This window comes from Neodiprion lecontei, chromosome 4, assembly GCF_021901455.1.
Source record: "Neodiprion lecontei isolate iyNeoLeco1 chromosome 4, iyNeoLeco1.1, whole genome shotgun sequence".
Classification (NCBI taxonomy): Eukaryota; Metazoa; Arthropoda; class Insecta; order Hymenoptera; family Diprionidae; genus Neodiprion; species Neodiprion lecontei.
The window spans coordinates 5,992,173-6,012,913 of record NC_060263.1 but is presented as its reverse complement, the minus strand read 5'-3'; the positions used below and the strand labels follow the sequence as shown (position 1 = coordinate 6,012,913).

The 20,741-nt window shown below is 35.5% G+C and overlaps 1 protein-coding gene across 6 annotated transcripts in view; it reads right to left on the bottom strand.

Moving 5' to 3' along the window:
- LOC107227896 (acetylcholine receptor subunit alpha-like) overlaps positions 1 to 20,741 on the bottom strand; it is a 138,110-nt gene that overhangs the window by 28,551 nt on the left and 88,818 nt on the right. For all 6 annotated transcript variants that reach the window (XM_046736926.1, XM_046736928.1, XM_046736927.1 and 3 more), the window contains 2 exons: positions 14,655 to 14,770; positions 8,743 to 8,911 (listed from right to left, as the gene is read on the bottom strand). In XM_046736926.1, the coding sequence (XP_046592882.1) occupies positions 8,743 to 8,911; positions 14,655 to 14,770 (285 nt within the window). The remainder of the gene's footprint in view (positions 1 to 8,742; positions 8,912 to 14,654; positions 14,771 to 20,741) is intronic.

Sequence of the window (20,741 nt, the reverse complement as noted above, 5' to 3'; positions counted from 1 at the left end):
ATGCCCGGCAACACCGGCAACACTAATAAACCGTCAAACTTCTGCGCGCGCAGCTGCGCGCGCATACTCTCGATGCTTCAAACGTCGCCAGCGCTGCGGGTGGCGCTATCGGTACTACAAAACTTGTACCCAAATCTGTCCCACTTTTGCCATACGACGTAACAGGGAGACATGTCTCCACCCTAATAATACTTCCTGAATTCCGAGAATCGAGGACCTTCATTTTTTCACATCATTCATATCGCAATTCTGTAATTGATCGTGATTTTAAATCGCAATAAGTGCTAAGCTCGTTCAAATAAGATAAATCGGGTCGATGTGAAATCCGGCATCGATGTGGCTCGCGAAGTTTCCTCGCAACAACGGCATCGTTGACGTGAAGTAGCATTACCCTGAAAGGGCAACGCGATAAGCTGGATTAGCAATTCCCAGGTAATTTCGCGATCGTTGCTCCACACATACCTCCCCCCCCTCCAACGCCCCATCGCCCCTCTCTCTCATTCCTCTCGCCCTCTCCGTATAATCGAATCTCACTCGAGGTCGGCGAACCCTGTACAAATCATCCAAGTAATTGCTTCAATTATTTATATCCACCCTTAATATTAAGTTCGCGTGTCGATCGGCCAACCCTTGAATTCCAATACATAATCAGAAACAGACTGATCCATTGACAAAGTTTTGAAATTTGTAACGCAAAATTTTTTCCATCCATTTGGTACCACTGATCCAAAGAAATATATAATAAATTAATAAATTAATGATGTGACATTGCTTCTGAATTTTCATGCAAGCTTTAATTGCTATTCAACTCTCCGGAAATCGTTCAGCGAAAATTATTTCAGCACTTTTGCAAATGTTAAACTATATTTCTCTTTCTCTGCATTGATGATAGGCAAGTTTTTTCATTCCATAATGTAAATTCTGTATAAATAATTGTTAAAATTCGTAATTTGATTGGTAAGTTGACAGCTTGATCGTACATAATAGACATAATTAACTGATTCACGTAATTTTTCACTTGGATATCGTTTAAAACAATAATTTCAATCAAAGTAGTGGATTATTTCTACATCTTTTTCTCATCACATCTTTTTTTTTTTTTCTTCTCCTCGTTTCATAAAAAATCATTTGACTTTCCAACCTTTTACCAAGTCTGGACATTTCTCAGCGAATACCGTAAATTAATATCTGAATGAAAATATTCAGATTAGATCAAAGGATTCGCGAGGACTCGTCGTTTTTTAATAATACGACGTTACGCGGGGAAAAATACTATTTCAACTACGTGAATTCCGTAGTGAGAATTAGTCTCGCGGTCGATTAGCCGGCCCTCTATATCCCCGGATCGGATTGGACCGGCGCGGCGTGATTACAGCCGTGATACGGAAAGTCTCCCTTGGCGAGTGTAAAACCTTGTGGCGCGTAATAGCGGCCTGTAAATAGCTAACCACTTTGACATTCCAACCTCGACAGCTCCACCTGCGAACAAGTTACGAGAGCAGAGGAGAAGAAGCATGGCATTTTACCAATTCAACAGTTGAAAAGTTCTGCGGACTCTGTAATAAAAAAGAGAGAAAAGGAGACATAAATAGATAGATATAAATGTAGACCAATATATAGAGAGATAGATAGAGAGAAAGATAGAGAGATAGCAAGAACCAGCTGAAACTCCCAATACCCAAATGTCGCGTCAAATAAACTGGTGGCACACGGTGGGATGGCCAGAAACGGTCAAGGAACGGATTTCTGCGGGATTTCGATTTCGCCGTTTTCTATCTACATTTATAGGGTGTTTTGTATTAAAGTAGCATATTTATTCTCGCTCCCGGTATTTTATTAGTACTCATAATGGAATTGATGAAAAGTCTTATCGGATTTTGGTGAGACCAATGTTTTCAAATAACATGGTAAGAATATCAGTTTTTTTCCAAATACTTACCTCTCAACCGTATTTAATGATGGGGATTTGATCCCGAATGAATTTTGGCGAGAATTGAACTCCTAATTACAAAAGTTGCGTCAATTCAACAAAGTCGACCACCCAAACGGTTTGAAGAACATAATCGAGCCTCGAATGTCAATTTTATGTGAATATTCATATTCTGACGTTTTTCGTACCCAGTTTTTTTATTTTTGTTACAACTGCAGCATAAATTTATACAAACAAATAAAGGGAGCAGTTTAATTCTGTATAAAATATTCTAGGGATCAAGCCCGTCTCATCAAATACGACTGAGTAATAACCATTGTAAAAAAAAGTACAAACAAAAAATTACACCTTTCTTTCTGTTATTTAATTGGAAAGACTTCAAATTCCACGATCGATTATTGAAAATTCGGTTTTATAGATATCCTTCGGCTAAGATATTCTTTCGAAATGAGACAAAAAAACAAAAATCCTACTTCAAAACGAAACACCCCAATGAATAAGCTAACGTCCGAATAATTACACCGATCAACAAGAATTTTAAGCTTGTGTTCTAGATATTAAATTTTGATTTCTTTCACTTACCTAATAAAAGAAAAGATAATTTCACTAGATAAAGTGTGCTTTTTATTTCGACTTGCTGCCACCTTCTGCTTACACACTATCTATCAAAAAACTTCAACATTTATTTGTCAAAGTAAAAAAGACCAAATTAAATTTTCCAAGTAACGAATGAAGATTTTGATTATCATTCGATGCACAGAATCAAAATGTATCAATTTAAATATAATCACGTAGAAAAAATATTTTTTTTTGTTGACCTGTGTTATTCGAGAGAATATTTGAAAATGCGAGGCGAGACGACGCGACTTTGATCCGATGTCAGATGTCCACCTTTTCCCTCTGAAAGCTTTACGACCTCTTGCCAACGTAGTCAGCCGGCTTGTTATGGGTTCACAAATGGATGTCGACCCCTCTGTACACGTTCGTGTTTCTCTTACTTTTTATATATATGTAATTCCGCGGACCCTCCTCGAGCAAGGAAAATATTTCTGGCTATTTTCAGGGCGGCACTGACCGGTAAAAAAGTGCTTCAAAAATACCTTTCTCAAATAAACAAAGTTAAACTTTGAAAAATTCTCTCTTTTCTCACATCATTTTCTGTAATCAACAATATGCGGGTGAAATTTATCGGTAATCCGATTGGCAATGTTGAATTGTAAAAACAACAATGGTTTACTACTATTTTCGCTCGTCGAAATCTTGCAGGGGTGAAAACGAATGGTGATAGAGATTGATGAAGTTTTGAATAAAGATGAAAAAACAATGTCAAAGATTCTACAACAGTTTTCAACAATTCGAGTATTTATTGCCTTCGTAATGAGAGCCCTGCAGCCGGAAGCATATTCCCTTATTATTAATCCGAGGCCTTCGCTTATGTGTTTCGAAGAATTCGCATGTATATGTGGCAATACGTTATCCTCCACCCTCGATAAGTCTCTCTCCAAAAGGGGGCGCCGAAAATCCCTCCGAGTTATCCCATAGATAAGACCGGTGATTGTCAGGCGAGGATGTTTTTCATTGTGTTCTCGAATATATATCGGTATGAATATATCCACATTCTTACGGTATTAGCGGAAAAATTTGTGACCGACGTTAATAACTCGTGCAAAAATAACCCAAGAAAAAAATAACCCGTAGCAAGAAATTAAATTATAATAAATTAAATTAAATTAAACCTGACACGGACAATTCAGTCTTCGTCCTAAAATTTATTTTCGAATGAAAATACGTGCGTTCGGCGAAGCAAGTTGAAATAATCATAACAGTCTTTTTTCTTTTTTCCCAAAAGTTTCAATTTCGATTGTTACATGCGATTGAATTCAATTTACAGTTATATCATAGCACGGGTGACGTCATTTGTTGTTTTACAATCCGCCATGTGAGTTATGATTTTTGTGCAATTAGAAAAGAGAAAGATTATGACCAAATTCTTTTTTTTCGTCAACTATTCGAATACCGAATGAAAAAAAGTTAGAATATGGTCTAATGCCTAAAAAAATTTATACCTGAGGATCAGCGGTTAAAAACAACATACGACCAGGTGATAGCACACATTAAAAACGTAACACTGATTATTTTCAAAATTTTTCTTCTCTATTACAATTTTCTGACAATGGTTACCTAGGATTTTTTAATATTCACTTGTCGTACCATCGGCTTAAATATCAATGACAATCGTGCAAAAGTCGCAATGAAGGAATAAAAATAGCAATATTCTTATATGGAAAAAAGTTTTCGATTTCCGATTACCTCGCAAACTGAAAAGAACTTCCAAAATCAAAGCCTGAATGTAAAAAAACGTTTTTTTACCCAAGCGACAAAATCACGCTCGTTTTACTTTCCTTGCAAATTTTTGCAAAACAATGGTTTATTATACGTGGTTATTTTTTTTTTTTTTTCTAAATATCGCTTATGATGCTTGTACACGTTATGTATTTCATTGTACACACATAATCGTTATAAAATTGATAAAACGTATCGATTTTTGGAAAACCAACATCCTTAATCCGTTCAGAACGGCTCTCCATTGCAGTGATCATACATTTCAAAAATTCATAAAAGAAGTTTCGCTCGTCAGATTTTCTATTTAAAGGATCGGTTTTATCAAAAGGTCCGATAACTACCTAAAAAAAAAAATATATATATATATATATATTGAAGACCGTCCGTTTACTTAATTATGTTTTCTAATTAAGAATTGCATTTGAAATAATAGAAAAAAAAGATGCGTTTAATATTCGTCCTCTAAGTTCCTAATTTGACAGACTGTTGGAAATCAATTTTTTGCCTGTAATGAAAAAAGAAAAAAGAGAAAAAAAAAACATGTTTCTAGAACAGTTTCAAAAGTCATGAATAAAAAATATACAAACTCGGGACATCTTAATGCAAAGTTCGAAACTTTCGAAACATTTATGTACGTGTCCACTGTAATGGATACGCGTCTAACTTTTGATACGGACTTGAAAAAATTCTGAACAAAAGAAGATATTATAGGTGAAAGATAAAGAATCGATAAAAGTTGAGGAAAAAAAAAAAAAAAATTCGTGTTTCCCACCACTAGATTAAAATCAGTTCCGAAAGGGTTAAAGGCGCGTATAATTATTCTGCTGGGACGAAGTTCGGGTTGATCAGCAGGCGGTTCGGGCCAATTGAAAAGCCCAATTTCCCTCCTAATCTTGTGTTTCAACTTCATTATTCCAACGCCGTATCCCCGATAGAATGAGTGTAAGATATACAAGGGAGAAATGGTGGGAGGAAAATGCGAGACCCGCGATAAAATTTATTGCGAGTCGCTGCGCGTGGTTTGGCAGGCATTAAAAAACGCCCCCAGACAGTTGAGCTGCAGCCTTTGGGCAACGATTACGTGCGTCTTACACCCCACGGAAAATATTACCAGCCTCTCTTTATAACTCGAAAAGTTATAAACGGTGATTAAACTGTACCACCCGCAGAAAGCGGGGCGCACGGAATCGGATGGTAATTAGAGTCGATGTCGAGGGCTTTGGGAGAGGAGGTAAATTGTGCCCTGCAGCTGCAGGAGTTGCTCTTAATCAGGCTGGTCATAAATTTTTTAGGAAATAATTCCGTGACGTTTCCGGGTTTTTCCCTGACGTTTTACCACTTTTGTTACACTGAGAAAAACTTCATTTTTTACAGTGACTAGAAAAATTGTGTAAAACAGGTATCGTTGAAAAAACTGTTTGAATATTGTTGGGAAAAACGAGGTACGCGTAATCATTTTGCGCTATTGTCGATCCTTTTTTGATAACTGCAACGCAAATTTAGTTTGCGAGGTTTACTCTACTTTTTTAGTTAATTGAAGCTTTAACGTCAATTTATCGTTGCACGAGCGTTAAATTTTCGCAACAGTTGCAAGAAAATATAGCGACAGCGATCGTAATGAGAAGGAATAGTAACGGATACTAGACTTTCCGGTAGCGGCTAGAAAACTAGTTTTCATTTTATACCCAGAAATATATTTTTCGATTGCGGTAAAAAATGAAAATAGTTAAGGACTGAGCGGTAACCGGAACTAAAAATTTCTCACAGTGTAAGTTACTGAAACCTAAATCGTTGAAATTATCAACTCTCTATTCGCTTCGAATTCAAGTCGATTTGAAAAAAATATATAATGTACAAAAAAGTCAGATTAAGACAATCTTCGTTGTATTTTTTTTTTTTTTCTCGATGTAAAAAATTGAATTTCTCGCATCAGAAAATCATTTCTAATTCCCGTTATGGAAAATTGATATTTTCAGTTTTTCCATCATCGAAATAAAAATAAAATTTCAGGAGATTTAACGCTCATGCCAATTTATCGCCACCCTTCCAGATCATGCGTGGCTGCAGTTTGTCTTATAAATCGTAAGAAGAAGTAGAAACTCCTGATTCAGAAATCAGTGTATAAAAATGATTCAACCTCGTTTTTCTCTGTTTTTTGTCACCGGATAAAATATTCTATAAAATCAATACACACCGTATAGTTTATATATTGATAGGATAAAAAACGTCTCAGTGGCTTACATTATTTATAAATAAGAAAAAATCTATATTCCTTGTACGCGCAAAAACTGCGAAGGAAAAAATAAAAACTATTCACTGCGTAATTCTTGCACAATTTGCAAAATTACATCATTTCATTTAGTTCGGAATTTCATTGATTTTATAAAATAATTTCACTGTCAATGAAAGCTGTACAATAACGATACTTAATACTTTCGTAGAATTAGTAAAACTCTTTTTGTCTCGATGAAATTATATTCACTAATTTGCAAATTGAGTAACAATTTCCAACTTCTACGAGTCAATTAAACTTCTTTCAGGTCAAATGAATCGGAAAAATTGTTTCGTGCATAATCGTATAAAAAATCGGGTTGACAGGCTGTTTGAAAAGCGATAATTTTCATTGCAATAATCAGCGTCACAAAAAGATTCAAAACGTCGTTCATCAATTTTTTTCATCCAAAAATGCGCGATCTAGTAAATCCTCAGTTTGACGAGTCTGGTAAAAAATCACATATGCAAAATGTTTCTGACAGTATTCAGGCGATTCGCTTTTCTGTAACTAGCAGACGAAACTTTAAACTCTAAATTCGGAACTCGAAACTTGATAGATCGACAGCTTCTCTCCGGAACTGAGTATCGACTGAACTTTCCTGCACCGATTGATTTTTCCCCTTTCGTTGCACCTTCCACTTTTATATTTACACCAGTTCAGTTTTACCAGGCCGATCTTGGTGGTTAAATTTAACCCCCGGGGTCAGGTGTGGAATATTTATTAATTCTCTCCTGCAACCCGTACGCTCTCGGCTTCTCCCCGCACGAAAAATGCATCCCTCGAAACTACGTTCGACGGTTATTCAACGCGGCGAATCCGCCTCTTCGCCACGACGCGTATTATTCAATCCCGTTTTTGCTGTTGCGGCACAATTGAATACCCGTAATTAATTTACACGCTCGTTCTGCTCGCGCGAAAAAAAAAGCTTTGCCCATTTTCCCGCTGCCTATACATAAATGAATAGGTGTATCGATTTTACTATTCGATGAATTGTTTCCAGTGATATAAATCAACTGCTTGTGCGTTTACTGTTTATATATATATATATGTATATATATATTCACACGATTCGGATGGTTTTGAAAAATTTTTTTTTTTTATCCTTTGTTTTTTAATAAAGTAGCGATCGTTTGAAATCAAACCGAGATTTTTCCTGAAAAATTTATAATACCTTTTTTTTCCACTTAATGATCATAGAAAATATAAGGATGACGATGATTAGAAGGATATGGGATTGTGTAAAAGAGAATAAACTGTCTAAAATAAGAATATCGTCTCAGAATCTGGCGTGAAATGTAAATAAAGTGGTTTTTGAGATATCGTGGTCACTGAACGTATTGTTTGATATCATTGTCGATAACAATGCTTCTTGGCATTTGATTCGGATAAAAAAAAAAAAAAAAAGAAAACCAAAAAAATGCACAAGAGAACGAAGCTCTATCTATACATTTGAATAAAGCAAACCCCGTTCAAAATGTATAATTGCTTTAAAAACTGGAGTTAAAATTACTGAAAGTCCGTTACGTTGAATCAACAATACGCCGATTTTAATCAACAACGAAAGAAGGTCAACGATGATTTTTTTCGTCAATAATTTTTCCCGATGGGACGTACTGTGGTGGAAAAATTTAATCGCGACAAGAAAGCGTCTTTTTCGTGGGTGTTTTGAACCGGGGAAAGGAGAAGTGAAAGATCACGATAAATCTAGATGCGTAATTATAACCTATCGTGGGTTTCAAGTATCTTCACCCTTGTTTAAATGAAGGTGAAAACAAGCAATGCGAAGACGAAGAGGAGCAAGAAAATAAAACGTGCCTGTATAAGTTAAAAAGAAGAAAAAAAAAACAAAAATGTTCAACTTTTTAAAATTTTTAACGGCGATTTCCTTTCACGAGTTTCAACGTTAAGTTGTAAACTATAATTTCGTGAAGCGAGATTTTTTTTTTTTTCTGTGGCAGTGTAATAATGTATACAGTAACATAATTACGGAATACATGCATAAAAATCAGTACGCATAAATATGTGAAAATTGTTAATCGTCGTCGAATCGAAGGATCAATATTCGCACGTGTTTTTCAGTAATGATATTACACCGAGATGTTTTTCAAAATCTTATACCTCAAACGTGAGACGCGCAGTTTTCACCTTTAATTTTCATAAACATCACGGTTAAAAATCATAGTCAAAGACTCACCTTTTCGCCGCTGTCGCTCGGCAGGTAGAATGTTAGAACGGTGAGAAAGGATATCCCCATGCAGGGAATGATGATGTTTACGGTGTAGAAGAGGGTTTTACGTCGCATCGTTATGTTGAACGTGATGTCCAGGTACGGCTCGTCGCAGCAAGTGTAAAACTTTTCGTTCCTGCGGTAGAAGAAGAAGCAGAATGAGGCATATACGTACACACCTATGTGGTAATAAAAAGACAAGAACGACGTAAACTGGGGTGGGAAAGAAACTTGCAGCCGCGGCAAACGATCGCTGTTGAAAAACTGATGTGTGTGCAAAAAAAAAAAAAAAAAATACTCGAATCTTATATTGTTATAATTAATATATAATATTATAACGGCGAGAATTCGTTTAGGAAGCGAAATGAAATGAAATTAAATATTATGTTAGCATCTGAATTTTTGAAGCAGGTAATCGCCATTTTTAACTGCGCATCTTTCTTTTTTTTAAAGAAAAACGAAACTATCGTAATCACCCCGAAAGTGAAAAGTTGTTTTTGTCTCGATCGACGCGGCTTTTTCTAACTTAGAACCGACCGGGTTTTGGCTTTGATCGGTTCGGTACGTTCTGAGTTATTTAAATAACAAAATTTCAAAAAGAAAAAAAAAAAAAAAAAAAATATCATCTCTCGAGAATGGGTGAATGAATGAATGGATTAGAATAAAAATTGGAAATGTAAGGTTTTTTCGCAGCTGATCACGAGTCTAAAGTCAAATTTGCAACAGTTAATTTTGGCGCATTCAAAAAAAAAAAAATAATAATGAAAATATTTGGATATCGATCAAAATTGGTACTCAGGGGTTTATTGGGTGACTGACAACGAATTTGAGGTCAGATTTGCGAAATCCAAAATGCGGCGAATCGAATACGATTGCCAAAAAATCTACCAAATATTAGAATTTTCGTAGAAATTAGTAACCGGCTGATTTTTGAGTCGCCGACAACGAATCGAAAATCCGTAATGGTGGATCTATTCTAGTGGTTTAAAATAAAAAAAAAAAAATAAAAACATCGTCACATTTTCACGCAACACGGTATCCGAGAGCTTTCAAATCGTTGATCACAAATCCGAATGTATAGTTACCAATTCAAACTGGTCATTAAGATTGTTTTTTTCTTTATATGAAATTGGATCCTGCATATTTGAAAACCGGAAGTTGAATGGCTGTCTCACGGCCATCTTGTTTTCCTACATTACGAATAACTTTTTTTCCTTATAATCAAAAGTTGCGTACATTGTACCGTGAATAAGATTGTCGAACCTTTGTTTTTCGACACTTTTTCGATCTGACCGTGCTTTTTGCGAGTTACGAAGAGCCGATTTCTCAAACAGCTCAATCGCGAGTTTCGTAACGGAACGAACCCCGAGAGGCATCGGGGGGAAGTTTTTTGTTTTTTTTTATTTTGTCAGACCTTCGTTAGCTCGGTCGAAGTCCTTTGGGCGAGCAAACCAGAGGACCCCATCTGTTCCTGCAGGACTCCCGGCGACCCTTGTCAAAAGATAGCCAGCCAACGTTTGAGGATTGACCAATTCGCAATCGCCACACGCCTAGCCTGCATCGTAACCCGATTGCGGTTCGGTCTTTGGCAAATATAGGCCGGAATCTCGACGGCAAATAAGACCCTGGTTTGATTAATAATAACTCTCAGAGCCGGGAGTTCGCGGCTCTTTGTTATTCGAAAAGGCGTCTGAAGTATCCCTTTCGAATTAAAGACGTGGGTTTAATCAAATTAAATTATACGTTATTGAAAATTTTCATTTGAAAATTATTTCACGTCGTTCCTTTGATCAGGAAATATTTCTGAGATCTGTGACACCGAGCTTCAGGTTTCACATTGATGATGAATTTCGTGTGAGAATTTTTGATCGCTTCAATCACTTGAAACTATATCGAAAGCATTTCTACTTTGTTGATAAAAATTTTAACGCCAAGCTTGCTTCTGCTTCTGTAGTAGCAAATACGAGTGAAATGAAATTCTGTTTTCTGGTATTGTATAAGTTTAAGAAGAAGAATATTATCTCACTTCTTAGGTACCGAACCAGTTAAATCAGGAGTTTTCGAAGTGATAAACTTGGGTTTAATTAACGACCGAATCTCAGTTCAAATACTCTTAAGTCTCAAATCTTTACGCGTAATATATTCTTCGTTGTTACAAGTCGATAATCGGACAAAGCCTCGGAACATGGAGATCCTGAAAGAGAATCGTCGGAAGAACTTTTTCCACTATCATATCGGGCGAAGCGAGTTTCGCGCAGATTAACGACCCAGGAATTTATTCTCTCCTTTAACCCGGGTCTTGCATTTCTCATCAGAAGCGCAGCGTTGCGGGAATTTACTTTATTCAATTTGATCGAATTGGCAAAAAAAAAATAAGTAAATAAGAAAAACCTGCGTATAATCTGAAAAATGCTCTTGCAAAAATTTGAAAAATACACTTTGGACGGTAAACCCCCCCCCGCCCAAAAAAAAAAAAAAAAAAATAGATTCAGAGGTAGCTTTGTAAAAAGTTTTACATACATTTATGTAACCACGTGAATTTTCCCTGATTGCAGATCCAATTGATATATCGCGTAGAAAAATTTGCGCGATAATTTCCCGTATAAAATATTCGTAAATTTGGTGTATTATTCAAAACGGTATTTCTGTATTTTCTTTTTTTTTTTTTCTAACGCACCGGAAACGGGGTCGAAGAAAAATATGAAAAGAGCAATTCGCGCTGAGGCGAGTTTTTCTACGTCTTCGGATGGAGTCGTGCGAAAGGGACGTCAAACAGTTACTTAGATCCCTGGTCTGAGAGGGCTTGCGGTAGAAAAGCGACGCTTGGAAAGCCGCAGCATCAATACGAATGTTATTGCACGCTGGACCACTTCGGGCGAGTGCCTGCCAGGCGGCAACGCCTCGTTTATTCACCGAGAAAGGACCCTCTTTTCGTCCTGCTAGCTTATACCCTTTTGCCTAGGATTCCCCGCTCCTTCGCTCTGTATATCAAACCTACCTCAATACATATATGTACATAAGTTTGATACATGCCACACGTGCTTCGAGTGATGATACTTGAAAATGCATTATATCGAGAGGTTTTTTGACGGGAAGTCGATGCGATACAAGGAACATGAAAAATTTAAACGAATATCATACGCGGCGATGAATTACCTTTTAAGTTGACAGGTTTTTCCTTTCTTTTCTTTTCTTTTTCTTTTTTTTTCAACCTTCCAACAGTTTGGAACAATTCCAGTGAATAACGGTTGATTTTTTTTTTTTTTTTTGGAAAGAAGTTCGTCGCGATGCGATTAATGGATGCTGATGAATTGAAATACAGTGATGTAAATGCGTGGATGAATTTAGAACTAATTATTGATTAGGGTTTATTATTTTCCAATTTTATTCCAAAATTTTTTATTTGTTGTAGTAAGTAGCAAAAATTGAGTAAAACGGGTATCGTTAAAAAAACTGTTTGAATGTTGTTGGAATTACGAAAAACGAGGTACGCCTAACCATTTTGCGCTGTCGTCGATCCTTTTTTGATAACTGCAACGCAAAATCAGTTTGTGAGGTTTACTCTATTTTTTTAGTTAAACAAGGCTTTAACGTCAATTTATCGTTTCACGAGCGTTAAATTTTCGCAACGGTTGCAAGAAAATATAGCAACAGTGATCGTAGTGAGAAAAACTAGCAACGGATACTAGACTTTCCGGTAACGGCTAGAAAACTAATTTTCATTTTCTACCTAGAAATATATTTTTCGATTGTGGTGAAAAATGAAAATATTTAACGACTGAGCGGTAACCGGAATTGAAAATTTCTCTCAGTGTGTGACGATTCAATTATGCTCGTTTTGAAATCAAAACAACGACTAAATATAATTTGACTGATAAGGTAAATTACGGGGTAGATACATTCGCCTGATTGTATTTATTAAATAATGTATTTCTAAGAAGCTTGGAAATAATCGATGACCGTATTAGAAATTGAAAACGGTAGACGGTGACGAAGGTTCCAGCGGTAAATAATAAGTGTAAACAAATAACATCAAATAGGGAGGAAAGTCGCTTGGAATATCATCAAAATCAAAAAGGGGAGTGGATCTTTGCTTCGTAACGAATAAGTCGCCGTTATTGCTATATATCTGCTGAAGACCTTCGCAACACAATGATCAAAGTTAAGTTAAGGGGGTATTCTAGTGTAGAAATTTGAAAAAATCGATTTTTTTTTTTTTTATATTTTCAAAGCTTAACCTTTTAAGAATGTGTCCTTGAAAGGACAAGTCAAAATTTCAATTATTTTCAGAGATATAGCTATTTTAGTGACACGTCTTCAATACTGGCTCGGCTGGAACGAATTTTAATCGAAACTTTAAACGCGTTTTTCTCAAAACTACATTTTTCAAAACGGTTGACATGATTTCTCAAGTTCTATTGAACCGATTTACTTGAAATTTGGTGAGAATCTTCTCAATACATGTCTCTATCGCACGAACCATTATTATAACGAAATAATAATTTTTACTATTTTTAAAAAATTCAGAAACGTCCAAAAAAGTCAAAAAAAACGTATTATTTTTTCGGACAGCCGTAATTTGGCAAAACAAAATTTTTTTTCGACTTTTTTTTAGTTAGTACGATAGCTGCATTTATGTAGATTAATAATCTTTTTTTTTTTTTTTCTGATTTTGAAAATGCTTGCAATCGTGACAACATTGGCGCGCCATTTTTTTTGTACCCCCCACTTCAACAACTCATAGCACTTTCAATTTTGTATTTTTTGACTTGTTTTTTTTTTTTTTGTAATCGTGAAATAATAATAAACGCCTGATAAAAAAATGGATGGTAAAAATATTTTTTGTTTTTTGTTTATAGCACTTCAAAAAACACCTCAAATTCATTCCTCTACACTAGAATACCCCCTTAATCGTGAGAAAGCTTTATTTAAAAATAAAAGAAATAACGACAGACAATTTCAAAATAAGAAACCCGAGGGAAGACAGTCTCAACTTGATAACTTCAATGTTGTACTCTTTTTTAAACAATTAAGCAACCAGAAGTACTAATTATCTAATGAATGAATAAATAAATACTTTTGATTGTAGTTGTACAGAATTTTATGTTTCATATTTCTGCCTCAACCATAAAAAAAAAAAAAAAACAGAGAAGCTAGGAAACAGAAAACCAAATATCATTAAAAAACGTCTATTTAGACATGATAACACTATTATTGTAAAATTATTTGTAAGAAAATCTAGCCTTGATTAGTGTGTCTTTTTCTCGAAATATCGGGGTTATTTCAAACTCCTTGTTTTGTTTTTCTAATTATAAGTTTGTAATCAATACTCGCGCAAAATGTATTTTCAGCTGATTTTAAATAATTCCCACAATTTTCAAAATGTATAATTTAATCATTCAGTTATGCCATCAAGACTGAAAATATTGTCAGTTTGTTGGTTCCAAATTTTTTTTTTTTCAATCCACTATTTCCATTCTCTTTTAAAATAATCCATTTGAAAAATGCACTTTTAGTTTTTGCCATTTTCTCAATTTACACGCTGTCCAATTAATTTATCCGGAAAACCGTTCGTTACAACAATCTAAAATAAAAGTGCTGTTCACGGATTAATCTTCGTTAAAATGTTACTTGTTTTCACAATCAGATTATACCTCTATAATTTCTCTGCTCGCAGGCTTTGTACACGAATAGTTTAGATTAATTTCACAATTTCACTCGATAGTGGAAAATCGTGTTCAGGTACACACAGAGTGTCTGCAGCTGTAATTACAATCTGTACGGAAATCCGAAGCCCCGTTTGTCCGTACGTTAAACAATAATCCGTATATAGTGTATTATTTCCTCTACCACTAAATTTCTGTGAAATTAATACTTGCCTGACCGCCGGAACCTCGAGTATATCCCATTCAACAGACATGTAGAATTCGGAAAGATCGACGCCAACCTCGACGACGTTGCTTCCAGATTTCTCGTCCATGTGCCTCAGGTCCACCTGGGATTCGAGTCAATTCGATGATTAGACGAATAATTGCGTTAACGATGATTTCGTTTCGAGTTTCGGTGAAGGTTGCAAGATAAAAAAAAAAAAAAACCGAGTGTGACAATTGTGCGACAAATGGTAGATGATCCGAATGAATCGAGTTACGTCCTTCGTGTCGAAATCACATTGAGAAAAATTTCATCCGTTACGGTTGAGATCGTATATCGATATATTCTTGAATAAAAATATCAAACGTTGTCGAAATTCTACGCAAAATTTATGATCATCGCAACGTTAAACCTGTTCGTTTGGTTTCCCAAGCTTTTTAAGTTGAAGGAAAAAAAAAAAAAAAACATTTCTTAACGTAAAATTATTGCTGTTACGTTTAAAAGAAAACAACGGGACGAGTACAGGTGATGAAAAAATTATGGTGAAACAAGTGAGATTTTTGCCTTTTACGCGGATGTAAAAATCGTTTTTATTTCCTGTAACCGTAACTGGAAATTTCTCTCTATGTAAAATGACCGATATACCCGAGATTATTGCATATATATTGATATCTAAGTATATATGTGTGTATATATACACTTAGATATGAGCATGAATGAAAGCTAGTTTTATACGATTATAATACGATTTCAAATTGCGTGCAATATATCCGCACGATTTCGAATTCGATATAGCCGCGAGCCAAGCTTATACTGCCCATTGATATTTACAACTGTAGTAATTTACACCGATGCATGTATTTCTGGTAGTTCGTTGCGGCGATAAGCTTGAGGCATGTAGTTTTTTTGTTTCTTTTTATTTCTTTTTTTTTTTACAGTCCCGTTTATGCTCGTAATACTTATACTTTACGCGATAACAGGGGGGATATATAGCACATAAAGTATTGATTCGACCGAGCGACCGAGGCGGACCTGATGGATCAGGAGACCAGAAATTGCGAAGAACGAAAGAGAAGACCGAAGACGAATAAGCGCGGTAATATGCACGTAAAAATTCGCGAGAAAAAATAATAATAATAATAATAATAATAATTAGTGATCCAGTGACGTAATATGATGTTTGTCAATTTTCATTCTCTACGTACCGCGTGTAATTACGTAGTCAATTTAATAACGTACATACGTGCGTACGTGAGTTCACACTTGAATCTATAGGCGATAAATACATGCATCCGCGTGTAATTTTTACCACTTCCTATTTATTTTCGTACGTATAATGTGCGGGTGTGTTTGTGTGTTTGTGTTTGCGCGGATTTTTATGTAAAGCACAATAAAGTTTATATTACATCGTATAATATTAACAAAAACCGAAGCACACATATTGAAATCAACAGGCAATACATTTATTTTTCATAAATATATATGTATATTATATATATATATAAAGCACATATATATGTATATCGTTATCAAGCAAGATGATAATCTATGAATACTTTTATGTTACATGTATTATATTAGCTAAAACCACATAGTTTTTTTTTTTTTTTTTTTTCGTTTTCTCTTCAACACTCATCGACACAAATTTATACACAGAATATATAAGCGATTCTCGTTATCAGTTCACACCTGAAAATCACAAGTGACAATAAGCAGCAGCGAAAATCAAAGAAATGCGTAAAAATGAAAAAGGATAACACGTGTCGCAACGTTTGTTTTTTTTTTTTGTTTTTGTTTTTTTTTTTATTAACCGCAGTTTGAATACGTTGGAAATTCAATCGCGCCAATAAAACAAAAACGAGAAGGAAAAAAGACAAAAAAGAAATGACGCAAGAGAAAATAGAAACAACGTTTTCCTCTTCTCTCTTTTTGTTTCTGTATTCGACAATGTGAGGAACGAATCGCTTTCCCGTTTCTTACCATGTACGTAGATACGTGAGAAACCTGCGACCGAGTTTTATTGCCAAATACACATGTTTCAAGTGCGCGAGGATGCGGAAAAAGCTACGTATTTATGTATTGACAAGGAGCCAAATCGAGTAAATATATACAAGAGACTTGTTGGTCGGTTCCGTGTGAATGATATTCGGTGAGAAATGAACCTCGGTAAACATGCGACGTGCCAATTATTCGGAAAAAATTTTTTTGTTATCTTTTTTACGTTCGTTTTCCATTCCTTTGTATTGAAAAATAATACTTAATTTTTCTTTTATTCGAAAATTAATTCCTTCACGAAAATCAAACAAATTGCTAAATTGCCAGTGATTGATAAATTTTCAATTTTGTTTCTTCTTCTATTCAATGCAGCGCACTAGCTGATATTATTTCACGAGGTTGAACAAAGTCAGTTTCTTCAGGAGAATTTGTTAGAAAGTTAGGGGGAGAGAAACACTTGATTGAATTCAAGTGTAGCGAGATTGTACCGAATCGGTTTATTCTGCCAACCGTATCGCATCACGGGTAATTAACTTTATATTATTGTTATCATTATTACCTTTTATACCACCGCCCGAGTCGTTACGTACGTATAATAATAATATAAGAGGGTTGCATCGTGCAGCTTCTATTTCATCAAAGTCGAATTCGTTTTTATCTCCCCACCCTTAGCTTCGCTTTATTTATTTCTTTACCGATATTTCGAGTACTTTTAAACGAGAACTCGTTTTTCGTGTAAATAGCGATACATATCTATCGTTTCTCGGTTGATTGCCTGATTCACATCCACGTTTTACGTTGAACGTTTATGACTTGGCCTCATTTCGATTTTTCTCGTACCTACCTATGTCGTATCTTAAAAGATTATTACGGAAACTATTCTTCTCTAGTCTTTTCTCTGTACCGGGACAATCTCTTGAAACTTGAAAATCAACCGCGCATGCGCCAAATAATTCAATCTCATTGGTCGGCAAAATCTTCACGCAGCGATATTCTTGTCTGCGATGCAGGCGAGCCAACCTGCGCAAAATGTGTACGTTTGAATTTTCAAAGAGCGTGAGCGTTAAATTCCGACCGTTCTTTGAAGAATCCACTTTCCGACCGGACAACAAATGCTTCCGAAACCTTTCCGAGTCGCTGCCTCGATTATTTGAGATTCTAACCTCGAAAATTCGTATCAACTGCATCGCCGCAAGAAACAGTTTGACAGCTGAAACTCGGGATGGCCAGCCTGCGCGAACAGTCGATAAAACTCGCGCATGCGCGGTTGATATTCAAGTTTCAAGAGATTGTCCCGGTATATGGAAAACTGAAAATCTGTTTCCCGTTTGTTCGTTTATAACTCGAGATGAACAGCACCGATTTTGATTCTAATTTTTTCTGCAGATAGCTGCAATGTTTGGTCAGATTTTAGGCTATTCTTTGTTACAACTAGAATAATAATTTTGAAGATCTGACAATATTTGTAAGCCGAGTCGGAATAAGAAACTCTTACAGATGGAAGTTAGGTTAACCCTTCGAGCCATAGTGGTAAGTATTCTTACCACCCATTTTGTATCCATTTTTTGTATATTTAGAGAACTTTGAAAACATGTTTCTTTGCGGTTTTTTTTTGCCATTTCTGATAGTATACTAATAGGTTTTTCAATACTTGAGAGTGATTGTTGTGATATAATGTAAATTATTGTTAGATACAAAATCCAAAATGGCGGATGCAATATAACCGATAAAAATTTTAAATTCGATCGAATATGAAAAACAAACTCTGTCCAGAGGTTTTTGGAATCGCTAATTACGAATGTGATATCAGATTATGAAAATCCAGTATGGCGAATCAAATCAGCGAGCCCGAAAACCCCTGAATAGAGTTTTTTGCACGTATTTGATCAAATTTGAAATTTTCATTTCTCATATCGGATGCAACGTCTTGAATTTTCAAATTCTGATTTCAGATTCGTAATCAGCGACCCCAAAAACCCTTGTAAAGATTTTCTTCACTGGATTCGATCACAATTGAAATTTTCGTCCTCCATACTTTTGAATTTTTTAAATTTCACTTCAGATTTGTAATCAGCGTCACCGAAAATCGTTGAATACTATCTTGCTGTAAAAGTTGACTCGGCACAATAATGTGTGACTCAAAAGGTCAACTTAGGTTAGGTTAGGTAAGGTCAGGTTAGATTAGATTAGGTTGCATCAGGTTAAGTTTCAGGTTAGGTCAGATATCATCAACTTTCGTTCAAAGATTCTCAACAGTAACCAAGATTGTTTCATGCGAATAGAATTTTTGCAGTTTTTCTTTTTTTCTTTTTTTTTTTTTTTTAGCACTTCCCAATATTCAAACTAATATACCTAACACTCAATTCGTCATTCGGATTTGAAATTCACCGAGCATACAGAGAACAGAGACTGAAAACAAGGAGTTCTACTCGTGTCTGTGCGCATCTAACGAGACGGTGAGTCTAGCTGTATATGGATTGGGGGTTGAAAATATATATACATATGTGGTGGCGTTATTTAGGGTTAATTAGAAATTATGTAAATCGTCCGTCACAATGGCGCTGGGCTGGTATGCACACAGCATAAACCGAGGGGTCGAAATTAGATCCTGAAATTTCGCGTCACGTTGAACCTGCAGCTTTGGATTACGCGGGTAACTCAGACCGGGAAAACTAACCCCGTGAGTCGAGTTCGCGATAACTATAATATCCGGTTTGTCGCCGGAAGCACGCTCGTCTCGCTTTATATTTCGAATCTCGCACGACGCTGTCAAAATGTTAATTTCAACTTTACACCGCTCCCGTAAAATTATTCCTCGAATACATACATAGTAAAGTTGCATTGACTCGTACGAATTGTCAGGCGTAAGCTTGTTTTCGAAAACAAAAATTCGACGAAATTTTTCCTCACTTTCAATTCGTTTTAATTTATTTTTCTTCAGGTTGAGTGGTCTGTTTTTTTTTTTTTTTTGTTTTCCCGATTTTCATCGGAAGAAACGCGCACAGGTTATTTATTTTATATTCTTTTTATCGACGATCTTTTCAACGTCGTCCCGCCAAAATTGCCAGTTTATTTTTCATTCGTATTTAATCCCATTGACCGTATGACGGCATTCTTTCGAGTTTTGTAAACTCGGCGTAATTTCAAAGGCCGGAGGATATTCAAAAGGCAAACAAGAAGGGTTAACTCGACGTGAAAAGAGACGAAAGATTTCATTCATTCACAAAACGAATTGTGTTACAGTAGAGCAGTACGTTCCTACGTTTTGACGAAATAATTCCCATTCGTTGAAAAAATTTAACGCGAATTAACAAACTCTTTCGAATTTCGTATTTTTCCTATGTCTAATATCATCTAATTTATAATTGACACGTTTGTGGAATTTTATTGTTCTCAAACCTAATGTATTCGAAAGATATATTCAAAAGCTCGAAGTAAATTGGTTGGAAAAATTATTACGTCGTTTGTATCCTTGGAAGAATTATACATTTGAAGATAAATGAACGAAAACGTAACGAAAGAGAAGAACTAAAAGTAAAACAATAGTGAAACGTTTCGGTAGCTTGAAAAAATGTCAACAAGAAACGGATGGAAAAAGATTAAACAATATAAGACGGTGAAAATAAATAAATGGCAACAAAATGAAATACCATTAATCAGAGTCCCGCGGGATCGGGAAGCCGAGTTAATCTGGTTTGCCTTTGTGTTTTTGTCCGCAAGACTCTTAGCAGTGCTTGACTGATGGATCGATGGCGAAAAGTAGAAAAACACAGTCACCTATCGCACCTTGCCGCCTTGTTCCTAAATTGCTTCTGTTGAACTCTAATTTTTGTCCTTCTGTCTCCCCATTATCGATCGTTGCTGATTTAGGCTCGCGTTTTAGACGCGCGAAAAAAAGTCACGGACCAAGATCAGCAGCCTTGAATTTTTCACCCTAAAGCCAATCAAAGCGCAAATTTTTGAAAGTTGAGAAAGCTACCGAGAAATTCAGGATTCCTGAAATCAGTGGTTTTTTTAATTTTTTTTTTTTTTTTTTTTTTGTCGACACGTTTTATCACTGGATAATTGTGCATTGAATATTTGTCACATTAATGTATTAG